Raw genomic sequence first — 14,598 nt, 5'->3', positions numbered from 1 at the left:
ATTAATCCAACATATATGTAATTGCAATCCTGGCATACAGGAGAAGATTAAACAAATTTTTTTCTACATTTAATGAAAAATATCAACCCCATATTCAAGAGGCTCAACAAGCCCCATGCAGGATAAACACAAGAAAATCAACCAAGACACATCATAATCAAATTGACTAAGACAATTAAGAGAAAATTTTAAAGCAGATGGGGCATTGTGGTGGGGGACACATTACACATGCAAGGAAAAATTAAGAAGTACTGCTGACTTCTCATAAGAAATAATACAATCCTAGGGAACATGGAACAACATCTTTAAAAGGGTGAAAGACAAAAATGTATCTTCCTAGAATTCTATATATTCAGAATGATTCCTTCAAAACTGAAGGCGAAATAAAGATATTGTCAGACAAATTATAGCTGAAAGAAATTGTTACCAACAGAGCAACACTACAAAAAATAATGAAGGAAGTTCTCCAGGTAAAAAAAATGATACGAGCTGCAATATGGACATAACCAAAGGAAGGAAGAACACTGAAATTGGTAAATATGTGGGTAAATATAAAAGTTATTTGATTCTCTTATTCAATTTATTTAAAATATAGCTTATTAAGAAAATAAACAATGTATTTGGAGTGTATAACACATGTGAAGTAAAATATATGACAATAAATGATCAGAGTAGAGAAATATATTATTGTAAGCTTCTTACATTATACATAAAATGGTATAATTTTATTTCAGGTAGATTGTGATAAGTTAAAGATGAAACTACTAAACCATAGCTATTTTTCAGCCCCCAAATACATAAATATATCCATCCATACATACATAAAATGTAGCCAGTAGAAGAGATAAAATGAGGAGACAAAATACTAAACAGAAAAACAAAACAAAACAAAAAACCTAACTAATCCAAAGAAGCCCTGCAAAAAGGTAAAAGGAACAAAGAACATATAGGACAAGTAGAAAACAAATAGCAAGATGGTAGACTTAACCCAATATATCAATAATTACATTAAACATAAAAGGATTGAACACACCAATTAAAAGACAGAGATTGTCAGACCGAATTAAAAAAGCATGACACAACTATGTTTGTCTACAAAAAAAAAAATGCAGTAATTTAAGACAGGGGAGGTGAAAATAAAAAGAGAAGAAAAGATACACATGGAAACACTCAGCATGAGAAAGCAGGAGTGGCTATACCAATATCAGAGAAAGTAGATTTCAGAAGAACTATTACCACAGATAAAAGGAAAAATTATATAGTGACAAAAGGGTAAATTCATCAAGAAGACAGAACAGTACTAACTGCATAAAATGACATAAGTGCTTGGGAAAGCACTTTGGCAATTTCTTTTAAAATTAAATATGCACTTACAATACGATTCAGTAATTCCACTCCTAGGTATTTAGCTGCAAGAAAGAAAACATGAATACAAAAAAAGACTTTTAAATGAATATTCATAACAGCTTTATAATAATAATTCCCAAACTAGAAACAACTCACAGAGCTAACAAATTGTGCAATACTACTATAAAACATCATCATGAATCTCAAAGCAGCCAATCACAAAAGAATATATATCATTTAATTCCATGTATATGAAGTTGTAGAAGAGGCAAAACTTGCCTGTAGTGATATAAATTAGATCAGAGGTGGCGGGTGCTTAACTGGAGAGAGACACAAGGGAATTTGGGAGTTGTGGAAATGTTCAATAAATTGATTAGGGTGGTGGTTACACAATGTATGCATTTGTCAAAATTTACTGACTCTACCTTTAAAATTGAAAATTTTATTTCTGTAAATTAGGCCTGGATTTGTGGACTTAAAAACAACAATGTGACACGGGTCAGGAGGTTTAAGGAGAGTTAACAGGGCAAAACGTCACAGAAAATGAGGTAACTCTGAGAATTGAAAATAACTTGTTTCACTACAAGGAAAGTGTGAGTGATTTTATATAGCACTTTCACTGAAACCGTGTGGAATCCATGATGTAAGATATTTCAGTTATATGTACCTTGACTGAGAAATTCAAATAGAAAAAGGGCAGATTATTCTATTTCAATTAATGCTTCTCAAACTGTAGTGTGCATAGGAATTACTTAAAGGTCTTGCTAAATGCAGATTCTGATTCAGGAAGTCTTGGGTAAGAGCTGAGATTCTACAAAACACCAGGTGATGACGATGTTGCTGGTTCATCTACTGCACTTTGAGTAGCAAGAACACATCACTTTTGTGAGGCATTGCTGGTTTGTATCAAGAGCCAATTTGGCCTAGAAGTTTCTCAAACCTATGGAATCCATTCCATGCAAATTGACAACCCAGCCCGCTTCCTATTTGTGAACGTAACCAGTACAGGTGCTCATGATGCGGTGGAAAATCAGTGATTTTCCATCAGCAGCCTCAGGTTCAAATCCCAGTTCTGTTCCTCAGGCAACCATAATCTGAGTTAGTCATTCCTAGGCTGCAAAATGAGAGAATAGTTCCTGTTTCTCCTCTCTAGGCGGTTGTGAAGATTACAATAGAAAATGTAAGTGGAAAGTATTGCATGAACTATAACCTAAAAAAAAAAAAAAAAGGTTCCTGGGTGGCTCAGTTGGTTAAGCGACTGCCTTCGGCTCAGGTCATGATCCTGGAGTCTCTGGATCGAGTCCCGCATCGGGCTCCCTGCTCAATGGGGAGTCTGCTTCTCCCTCTGACCCTCTTCCCTCTCGTGCTATCTCTCATTCTCTCTCTCAAATAAATAAATAAAATCTTTTTTTAAAAAAAAAAGCTTAAAACGTCAAGCACAGTAGGCAAAAGAATTTAAGTGCCAGAGTTTGAGAACAGGGCCGGACCTAAAAGTAAGGTGGGGAGGGGGCTCCGGGATTATCCCCGTGGGCGAGCACGGAATGGACCATATCATAGGGAAGGGGAGCCCCATCTAAAAAGCAAGGTTCTGGATTTTAAAATTATCCCTAAATTACGAAACCCTAAAATATGAACTTTTCCCTTATTAAATATTTCAACTGGAACCTAACTCGACGTTCAGTGATATACTGCTTCAGGCTACTGATTTCAAACAAAATCCCACCCACGCATCTCTGTCCCCTTCTCCCATCCATTCGTCACTTTTCTGCCCCCGCCCCCCGGCGGCCCCAGCCCGGGGGCAGTAGTTTCCACTACGCTGAAGGGGTAGGTGGTAACGGACTCCTCGATCTGCTTGCCTCGAGGAGGGGGGCATATGAGTCGCCACGTTCCAGAGAACCGTAAGAGATCCGGCCAAGAGACGCGGAATCACCAGGAACTCCTAGCCAAGGATGCGGCGTCGGTGCAGGCGGCGAGAGGGGAAGCCCGCAGCCGCTGTGCCGGCGCGCAGCTTTGCCTTCGACCGCGCCTCCCCGCGCATCCCCCCACCAGCCTTCGCGGGATGGCACCGGCGGGAGGGGGCGGGGCCGGGCGCGCGGCTGCCGCCTCTGCAGCCGCCGCCTCCGCCGCGGCCGGAAACAATAGTGGAGGAGCCCGATCCGCGCGGAACTGCTCCTGCGGCGCGCGGAGCCGACGGTAAAGAACTCGCGCCCGGGTCCCCGACCGGCCCGCGCCTCGGCCCCGCTGCCCCGCGGTGCCGCCGCCTTCGCGCTCCAAGCCCCGCGGCCCTTCGCACTGTTCCGCGCGGGGCGCCCCGACGGACGGAGAGACGGACTCCCGGTCGGCGGCATCCTGCGCGGCGGGTGCGCGCCCCCAACGCCGGATGTGGAGTGGGGGCCTGGCTCCCCGAGGCTCTGAGTCCCGGCTCCCCGAGGCTCTGAGTCCCGGGCTGACCGGCTGCCTTGGCCCTCGGACGCCTTCTTCCTGGGCGGGAGGAAGTCCAGGGCGAGGGGACCCCAAGGCACCTCCCGGCCCGGCTTGGACACCCCGGCTCCCGCCGTGCCGGATCAGCACGGTGGAGCCTCTGCCCGGCCTTCCGTGCGGGTGCTTCAGACGCTGCCGGGACGTCCTCGGGTGTTAGCGCTTCCACGTGTATTTTCCTGCTGCGGATCTCCGATAGGAAGCCTCGCCACGTCGAGTTAGCGAAACGCATCTCGGTTCCCACAATGAAGTTAGCAAAGCAGTGTCCCGAACAGGTCGTTTTTCCTGCATTTAACGGCGTTAAGTAGGTTGAAAGACGCCCCCGGCAGCGCTGCTAAGCTCTCTCTGCGTGGGCCGGGGATGGGGCAGAGCAGAACCCCCCGCAAACTGCTTTCCTTCAGATCCCCTCCTCAACCGAATGAAATACGGGATCAGAAAAAGGCGTTTAGGCAGAGTGACACCTATGGCAAGGCTTTAAGTTTTACTAGCTTTGTGTCATTACACAGTAAGAGCGATACTGAAGTACAAGTATGGCGATGCTTGTTTTAATGAGTCTGTTGCATTAGATAAAGAGCATCCTTCTAGAAGTTCCTAATATTACCATCCTGTCAGGTTCTTGAAATTGCATAACTTTCCCTTTCTGTTTCTTAACAGGGGCACTATGAACGAAGAGGAGCAGTTTGTAAACATTGATTTGAATGATGACAACGTTTGCAGTGTTTGTAAACTGGGAACAGACAAAGAAACGCTCTCCTTCTGCCACGTTTGTTTTGAGCTAAATATTGAGGGTAAGGACACAGTATAGATTCATTTTATGGCATGAACTTTACTTTTGCTGAACTAGTTATAAGGTAAAATAAAATTTCTTGAATGACTGGAAGTTGTGCCAAGTATGATGTGTGAAGATCTGTTAAAGATAAGGATTTATGGAAACTGAAGCTGAAGTTCTCACAGCTGTGAACTTAAATCTTTGCCTTTTTTTTTTTTAACTCCCACAGTACTAACCCCATTTTTGCTAATATAAAAACAAAGTATGAGTATTGATTAGTAAATATGCTTTCTGGTTTGAGGCCTTATTAAGTTGTCAAGTTTAATAGATCTGTGTGTATGCTTTTGTTCTTTAGTTGATGGGCAAATGTAATTTAATTACTTTGGCCTTCCATGCCGGTACCTGACCGAGGTGAGCTAGAACTTTTCCCTAGTGCTGTCTTATCTGGAAAAACTTTTTTTAAATTTTTAGATAACCTCTTTTCAGTAATCACACACACTTTCAATAGTTTTTAAAAATTAAAAAGGTTTTTTACATTTCTTAATAGTGTCTCTGAAAGCATATGAAAAAGAGTTCTCCAAATATTAAAAAAAATGTTATGTACGCTGTTTGGATTAGTATACAGTTAATGTGTGTATGGACGTTAATAGTTTGCCCTCAAGAAACATGAGGGATGTGTTTTTTTCTTTAATCTTGATCTTATGGACCCTGACTTTTAAAAAATATTTATGACTCAAACTAAAAAGAATCTTAATATTAAAGTATAATTATATGGTATTCATTTTCCATTTAAGATCATATTGGTTATGATAGTTTTGCCATTTTACTCTGGAAGAATTATAGTTGCTGAACATGATAATCGATGGAAGATCTTGAATTTCTTGGGGGTAAATAGAATACCTATAACTTTGTCTTTAATAAGTGTAGTCATTATAACTAATTTAAAAGGGCTCACTTAAAAATATGGTTCTTGTATAGCATTTGAATTACCATGTCCTTAATAATACTACAGTGAAAGATCTAAATTTATGTTTTTTGAAAATAAGAGTTGGCCCTATATGTATTCTTTTACATTGTGGATTTTTTTTTTTTAAAGATTTTATCTATTTATTTGACAGACACACGAGAGAGGGAACACAAGCAGGGGGAGTGGGAGAGGGAGAAGCAGGCTTCCTGCTTGAGCAGGGAGCCCAATGCGGGGCTCGAGCCCAGGACCCTGGGATCATGACCTGAGCCGAAGGCAGACGCTTAACGACTGAGGCACCCATGTGCCCCTACATTGTAGATTTTAATTTTGGATGGGCAAAGGCATTAGAAATGATCCAGCTCAAACCTGTATTTTACATTGAAGGAAACTGAGGGCCAAATAGGACCGTTCAAGGTTGCTCTAGTGGTGATGGCGTCCTGTTGTTAGGGCCAGACTCTGTACTAAGCACCTTACATGAGTTACCCTATTTAACTCAGAATAGTTCTGGCATGGCTTCTGTTATCCATTTTAAAGGTAGTGGAACCTAACCTTTGAGACCTAAGAAGTGCACTTCGAAGTCACACAGCAGTAATTGACATGCTGGGGTTTGAAGCCTAGTGATTGTTTCCAGTATATATATATGATCTTAATACCGTTGAGCTATTGTCAGTAGTTATTTTAGTTGATAGGGCTAATATTAGAAACCCATTTTCCTGAATCCTAATTAGCTATCCTTGCTACTCGGTCAGCCAACTTTTCCTAACCAGTGCTTCCTACTAAATCATCATTAGTGGGGATCGTGCTGTGATGGACTTTTTCCACAGAAACCTAAACTTCCAGAAATTGCTTTTCTAGCCTTTTTAAAATAAGCCTTTTAACTGGTTTTTTGTCATTATATAGAGAATATACAAATACTCCTCAGGTACCACTTTTGTAAATATTTCATTTCTGATAATATCTATTTTTCTTTAAAAGATTTATTTCTTTTAGAGAGCATGCGTTCTGAGAGCATGGGGGGGGGCGGAGGGCGGGAGAAGCAGAGGGAGAGGGAGAGAGAATCTCAAGCCGACTCCTCACTAAGCATGGGCTCTATTTCAGGACCATGAGATCATGACCCGAGCCGAAATCGAGTCTGACACTTAACCAGCTGAGCCACCCAGGTGCCCTGTGATAATATATATTTTTTATTTTATTTTATTTTTAAGATTCTATTTATTTGAGAGAGAGCATGAACAGTGGGGGAGGGGCAGTGGGAGAGGCAGACTCCCTGCTGAGCAGGGAGCCCAATGTAGGGCGATATAAGGCTCCATCCCAGGACCCTGAGATCATGACCTGAGCCAAACAAAGGCATACACTTAACGGACTGAATCACCCGGGCGCCCCCACCCCCTAATAATATCTATCTTAATATATAAGTCATATGTTGTTGAAATAATAGTTATGTTTAACTTAAAAGACCGTTCTCTATTTGAATTAGAACTGTTTCATTTTGTACTCTACATACACTCAGGATTTTATATTTTAAAATGTGAATTAAACCTTCATGAGGAAAAATTATTTTAGAATTAAACTTTTTTATCTCAATTTATTTGATGTGAGTTCTCCCAAATACACAGATTTTTATATTTACCGCACTAGTCTGTTATAACCATTTTAACTTAATGTCCTAAGATTATTATAGGAGAAAACTGAATTCTGCAGAGTTTTGGTTTTTCATATCAGTATACAGGTTTTTAAAAGTCAATGAAAAAAAAGGTGATAATAAAGTAATCACATACCTGAAAAATAATAAGGTATATTCATGTCTATGTCAGTAAATCTGTTAAAGTGTTTTAAGGTTTAAAACACTTTAAGCTACAAAGCTGTTAGCACAATGCCAGTCAATGAATGTTAGAATGTAAGAAGAACTTGTAAAACATGACATTTAACTTTACTAGTTTGGTATAACTTTTTGTAGTATAGTAATGTTGATCTTACCTGGTTTCTTAGTTTACTAATAGCTAAATTTACTCTGAAGCATTCTGTTTTCTCTGCTAAGAGACCAGTTAAAAATTTTCTTAAGAAATAATAACAATTTACCTAATTTTGACTCCACACATTTGTAGTAAACAAAAATATTTTATATGTCTTTAGGATTGCTCATTAGGTCAAATCAAAACTGGTCTCTTCAAATGGCCTCTTGTTTAAAAGCTGTGTGCATATATTTATAAAATGAAAATAAAAGAAAAATAACAAAAGACAGTTAAATCTTGTCAGATTTCATATTCTGAGCCTGGCTCTAAATTGCCTTTTTTCTGTGACTTTTTGGTAATTAAAAGGAAATAGTACCTACATCTTGTATATTTCCTTGTATACTTCAAGGATCTAAGAAGTGCACTTTGAGAATTCAACTCTTTTGAAATGCTTGTAAGATTGACTTTTCTTTGTACCTGTAATTCACCATTAGAATAATTTGCCTATGGATTAGAACACAGATGCATAAACTAACTAATACTCGTGGCCTATATCCATGGCCCTAAAACACTATAAACTTTTTTATGCATGTATGGTCAGATATTGTAATATGCATCATAGTTCGTTATGCTAAAATCTCTACAGTTAGTGATGAAATTACTACCTTTCCCTAAGCTATTGAGGCTGGGAGGAAGTCAGCCCAGGGCAATCAGGAGCCAGTAATGAAACTCGGTTGTAAAACGTAACAGAGTCAGAAATGAAACTAGAGGGGGCAAAGATCCAGAACTCTGATCTGTTACTTCATACTATCTATTTAATTTTGTGCCAAAACACTGTGCAAATAATTCTTAGAGCATCCCTACCTTCCTCTAATAATTGACTTCCTTTCTTTTCTGTGAAAATAATTTTTTTTTCTAAGACTGGATCAATTCCTCTTATGCCAAGCAAGATTTTAGTCTAACTTGGTGGTTGATTAGTAAGCGTCACTAATGCTTACTAGTGCATCTCAGTCTTCTTTCTCCCCCTCATTTGTTGAACTTTCTAGGAACTTTTCTGGAAGCCATTCCAAATTCAGATCCTTGGTAATCTTTCTAGAAAGAAAAATCTATAGGTCTTTTCTCTTAGTTAAGGCACTGGTGAACCCAGTGCTTACTTTTAATCTCGTTCTTCCTTGATTCTGTGTCTTTGACCAAAACACTGTTCACATGGTTAGTAGTCAGGGAGCAGTTTGAATCTCAATATTAAGTCCTGATTCAGTTTGGATGTCAAGATGGTTATTTACTATTCAGAGTCTTTCTATAGCTCTTCCATTGTCCTGCTTCTGACATACTAGCATCTTTCCACTTAAGTAAAATGACCCACCTCTTGTGATAGGGAAACTGTATATACAGCTAACAATCTGGCATTAGCCTCTTTCTGTTGTTTCACATAATTGCAAACATCATACATTGGTGTTAACTAAGAGAACACTTTTAAATATAAAACTTAATGTAACTTTTGAACTTTAACTTGGTTATCTTTGATATACTTAGAAATACAGACACAAGGTTAATTTTTTTTCTTACCTGCCTTTTTGATGCCTTTAAAGTACCTGTGACACTTTAAATAAACTTGAATACTTTTTAAATGGCAGTAACAGTTAAACCTCATTATATGGACAGAAATAGGGAGGGATGGAAGTGGAAGGTGGGTTTGGTGATAAGTTTAAATTATAGAATATTAAAAAAATAATTGAATCTAGGCTAACAACATCTAGTGAAGACTTGGGACTTAACTGGAACCCATCTTTGAGGAGCCAGGTTCTAGTCTTATCCCTGTCATGGTGGCTTCTTTTTAGTTACTCCCAACTTTCCCTCCCTTTTAACTTTGTTAAGTTTTCTAAATCTAAAGTCTAGGACGAATTTAAAATGTAGATTGTACCCAAATTTTGGTTGGGAAGATATATCCATTAAGAATGAGATCTGGCTGTATATAACAGGATAATAATGGTGAAATAAAATAGAATGGATATTTATATCTCCCATATAAAAAGAAGTTGAATCTGGAGTTGGTATGGTAGCTCCATGATCAGAAGGTCTCAAGCTGCTTCTGTTTTTCTATTCCACCTTCCTTACCACATACTTAACCGTCTTCAAGTTCATCTGTTAGTAGTCTCCTACATCTAAAAAGGAGTTTTTCCTGAATTTCCACCTAATAGTTTCTTACACATTTCATTGCCCTTGAAGAGAAGCTGCTCCAAATAAAATCATGTTTCTTAAAGAAAAGGGACAAAGGATATTGAGTAGGCAACACGCAAAATCAGCCACAGAGAGGCCTTTCTAGTAATTAAAGGTGATTCCACGTTGAGGACAAAACTATTTGAGCTCCAGCTAATACCAACAAGTAATGCTCTAATGATTCTTCTAATCCTGGAGTTAGAACTATAAGGGATTTTAGTAAAATGAAGGTTTATATTCTGAGGATGGACATGCAGCCAGATCACGTGTGGACTTGTTGCCAGACAGCTGTAAGAATTTTAAGTTTCTGACCTGTCTCAGTATATAACATGTAATGATTAATGCTATTGTTCTTAAAGAGAAACCCCCCCGCCCATATTTTACTCTGTTGGAAACTTGTGTGATGAAGCAAGTTAGAGATTATAATCTTGGAAAAACTCTTCCTGCTTTCTCCCTGACTCTGTTCATGATAGACTAACATGGTAATGCCGCCTTCCTCACACCTTTACATACTTCACTTTTCTGCAGCTGGACACATCTGTCACTGCTCCACTTCTGCTCCACTGATGAAGCATGTGGGCCCTGGACTCGGACCTGGCCTTGCATCTTGACCCTGCCACATACTAGTTGGCTTTTCTTAGCAAGATTCCTAAGTTTCTGTGTCATACTGGTTCTCAGATGTAACCAGTAAAAGCAGTTTCATATTTGTATTTCTTAATCTTGAAGTTACTGTGCCAGAATCTATTTCAGAAGGCCGAACTCCAGTTGTTGCCATTTGTTCCAAGAAGAGTACTTGGCAGAATAAGCAGTGGAGCTCAGATTTGTTTGTTCTTGATGCTCAGGATGGGGCTGCAGAGTAACCAAAGTGTAGTGATACTGTGCTCCAAAGATCCAGAAACTCCAGGTCGGGCAGACATACCAGAGCCAGACTGTTGGGATTCAAATTCCCATTTACTAACTGAGAGAACTTGGGCAAGTTACTTATGGGTATTATAATTCTGTCAGTTCAGCTAGAGGTATATGCCCATCCAAGTTTTAAATAGAGAATGATTAATATTTATTTTCTCCCATTTATGACACAGTGTATAGCTAAAATGCCTGTAGAAATGACTAGGCAGGTAGGAAACCCTCATTTGCCAACTGATTTTTAAGCAGAATCAAGCATTTATTATAGCTAACAGAGCGCTCCCATCAGGACTAAGAGGTAAGTGGTAGTAGTTCCCTTTACATATGGAGGAATGAAGGCTCTGAGGTCAAGTAAAGTTGCCTTAAAGTCACCTTGATAGTAAACGGCACAGAAGGGATTCAGATCAGGTCCCTCATGTCAGAGTTGTTGTACCACTGTGGGAAATGAACTGTTCTCTGTTTGACCTTTGTCATATTTTAAGTGCTTAAATTACAGACCAGCACTTGTATGATGATGCCATTCACTCAGTTGTTTTCCTAATGTTTCTGATTAGTCCTGATAATCTTTATAGGTTTTTGTTTTTCTGGTTTTTTAATGTTAGCATACTCTGTCCTAGGCTTTTTATCCTGACTCTTTGGGCTTTCATGACTTTTATATAATGAAAACTAGCAAAATAACTCCTCCCTCCTTCCTATCTTCCCCCCAACCAAGCTACATACACATCAATATATGCAACTAATTTTTAGACATCTTTACCTGTATAACCCATAAGTACTTCAAATTACATGTCCAGATCGAAGCTATTATTCCTACCCTCTCCGTATCTCTTTTCAGAATGAGTGAGTGAATAAATAAGCGAATTCCCCCTCCATCCCTTTAACCAAAAATACCAGGGTTGGAAGTCAAGTGTGGAGAAGGTATAGACTTACATGCCTAGCTAAAATAGATGCAAGGTAGCTCCACAGAGAGAACCCACCTGTATCTTAATTCTTAAAAAGTTACTTCTCAAAGCAGCCTTCCCTGCCTTTCACTGCCCCCCCCCCTCCTAATGTTCTTTTCCCCACAGCACCCTTTTCTTCATGGTACTTGTTATAATTGTTTACTGCAGTTATTTGCTTGCCTGTTTGGTGGATGTGCTTCCCTCCCCCCATTTTTAATTCCGTAAGGGCATGGATTTCTTTTAGAGTCTCTTTTATTTGCTAGTATATAATCAGCAGTAGCACAAGGACTGGCAAGGAGTAATGAATAAATATTTGACTGATGAGTGAATCAATCTAAAGGAGACAAGAGTACTGCTTTTCTTTACATTTCTTTTCCTTTAAACTTCCTCACAATGAAACTTTTGTGCTCTTTTCTGCCCTTTTACAGAATTTCATGAGATCTTTCTGGAGTCTACTAAAGGTTTTATGAATCTTACTAATAGAACTTTGTATCATATTCAAAAAAATAAAATGTAGCCAATAATACTAACTGATAATTGGTTCCTTTTCAGTCAGGAGGATAAAAAACACAGTATTTTCCCCCAAACACAGAGCAAGAACTTTTAACAGGGCTATGTTTAGAAAGGGGGTTTCTAGATTCATTTTATTCATTGCATTTCTCTTATTCTGGACACCCCAACAGAATGATTTGTGCTCATAATGATGACCCCAAGGCCTTTGATGATCCTGAGTCCTTTTTAAATCAGTGATAAGAACATATTCCTTAAATCAGTAATTTAAAGTTGAAAACAAGGAAGCAGAATATACAACCCAGAATATCTTAGTAACAGCATCATGATTTTATAATTATATAATTATTTTTATAAAAAGGATTTGTTAGAATATTTAAAAATGGCATTCTGGTTCAACTTCATAGTTATTTCATCCCATTGTGGACAAAGATGAAAAATGTTTTATGAGATATGGAAACAAGTCTAGATTGAAAATCTTTAATATGTAGGTCAAAATTATTCTCAGTAAAGGGATATAAATTTTGTGATTAAAATAATTTAAAACTGTTACTGGAAAGTTGATAAAGAGAAATCAGCTATCCAGAAATAAAAGGGTAATTTGTCTGTTCCATGCAAAGTAATATTGGCCTGTGAAGAAAGAAGACCAAAGTAGGTTTCTCTGTTCTCTGGAAGAAGTGAAATATCACTCTCAAGTTGGGAGAAGCTAGTTCAACTGTCAGTAAATACTTAAGGCATTTACATTTTTAGATTAGAGACTTATCCAAATTATAGGTATTGTTTGTCAAGTATTATGCACTTTACATGCATTGTTTTATTTATTTTTTAAGATTTATTTATTTTGACAGAGACAGCGAGAGAGGGAACAAGCAGGGAGTGGGAGAGAGAGAAGCAGGTTTCCCACCGAGCAGGGAGCCAGATGTGGGGCTCCATCCCAGGATTCTGGGATCATGACCTGAGCCGAAGGCAGACGCTTAACAACTGAGCCACCCAGGCGCCTTGCATTGTTTTACTTCTTAATATAACTGTAAAGTACTGTGTTATTGCAATTTGATTAATAAGGAAAATGAGCAGAGAGTCTAGGTAACTAGTTCAAAATTGCACAGCTTACAAGTTCAGACCCAAGGCCTCTGATTCTAAAAAACCAAGTACCTAAATCATTTCTGCCTCCAAAGAAAACTACATGAACTGTTAAAATTTAGGAGATATTAAGTAACTTTTAGGCAAAGTTAGAGATGAATTATACAAATCTGAATATTGAGGCAAGGAACAAAATCTGGCTCTCAAGAGAGATGTAATTTTTTAAAAATTATTTCTACCCATATTTAATTAATGCATGTTCAGTGGAATATCTGAAAATGTACATTTCTGATGACTTAAGAGAGTGGAATGATGCAGTCTCCATATAGATTGTAATCTCAACAATCTGTCAAGAAAATAGTTTTTAGAACTCTTAGGTTGGACTGGTAATGATCAGGGAGAACGGACACACACATGTGACTGTCTTGCCATTCCTGCCCAGAAAGGATAAGCTAGTTGAGAGTAGACTGACATTTGCTACAGAATCGTGCAGGTGTCAGCTTATAATGAGGTAATGGTTCTAACACTGTTCTCTGTCCTCCCAACCATCTAGGTAATGGAGGCCAACATAGCCTGATTAGTCTTTCTCTCAAGAGGAAATAGGGTTTTGAGTAAGTGAAGGCAGTCAGTGCAAACACAAAGTGAAAAATGTTAGCACCGTTCCTGGAATTGCACACTGTGTTCCTTTTGCTCATCAGCCCCAATAAGTGCCTGGGGTGCTTTGAGAAAGAGAGAAAGTAGTTTGAGGTGAGTTTTCTAGAAAGTTTCTGAGTTTAGAAGATAATGAACATTGAACTTAACTACATCAATAGAACATTTTAGAAATATTTAGGACATATGTAGAAATATTGCACCTCTGTTGATGTTCTAATAATAAAACTTAAAATTTTCCAGTGTTTATTACTGAATACAATATGAAGACAACATATCTTTATATTTGTATAGCTCCTTAGAAATTGGAAGGTGCTTTTACAGCACCTTAAATTTAATCTCCACATCATAGAGGAAATTAACATTGAGTGTGAATTTCAAATATAGTAATATATGAAAAATGTGTAAGTGATTGAAACCAAAGTGGCTAACCCTGAAAAACTGTCAAAATGTGATATTAACTATAGTTCTAGTTCGAGTGGATTTAAATTATGTTAATCCAATTTGGCACACCATCTGTTAGGATTTTGATAAGGGGAATAAACCCATTAAACACAGCCTTGGATTTATAGTTTGTGATAAGGAAACATTGTTTATTTACAAATAATTTTAAACTAGTATATCTATTTCTGGTAGCTATTTTTTTTTAAAGATTTTATTTATTTATTTGACAGAGGGAAACACAGCGAGAGAGGGAACACAAGCAGGGGGAGTGGGAGAGGGAGAAGCTCCCGCCAAGCCGGGAGCCCGATGCGGGGCCCGATCCCAGGACCCCGGGAT

At 38.5% G+C, this 14,598-nt stretch overlaps 1 protein-coding gene across 4 annotated transcripts in view; it reads left to right on the top strand.

Moving 5' to 3' along the window:
- The first annotated feature begins 3,278 nt into the window (after positions 1–3,278).
- Positions 3,279–14,598, top strand: part of C1H21orf91 (chromosome 1 C21orf91 homolog) — a 32,146-nt gene continuing 20,826 nt past the window's right edge. The window contains exons 1-2 of one of the 4 annotated variants that reach the window (XM_027582952.2): positions 3,279–3,540; positions 4,480–4,613. In XM_027582952.2, coding sequence (XP_027438753.1) covers positions 3,407–3,540; positions 4,480–4,613 — 268 coding nt within the window. In that variant the 5' untranslated portion in view covers positions 3,279–3,406. The other 3 variants (XM_027582956.2, XM_027582954.2, XM_027582953.2) reach the window with 3 other exon arrangements.

This window comes from Zalophus californianus, chromosome 1, assembly GCF_009762305.2.
Source record: "Zalophus californianus isolate mZalCal1 chromosome 1, mZalCal1.pri.v2, whole genome shotgun sequence".
Lineage (NCBI taxonomy): Eukaryota > Metazoa > Chordata > Mammalia > Carnivora > Otariidae > Zalophus > Zalophus californianus.
This window is presented reverse-complemented; position numbering and strand designations above follow the sequence as displayed.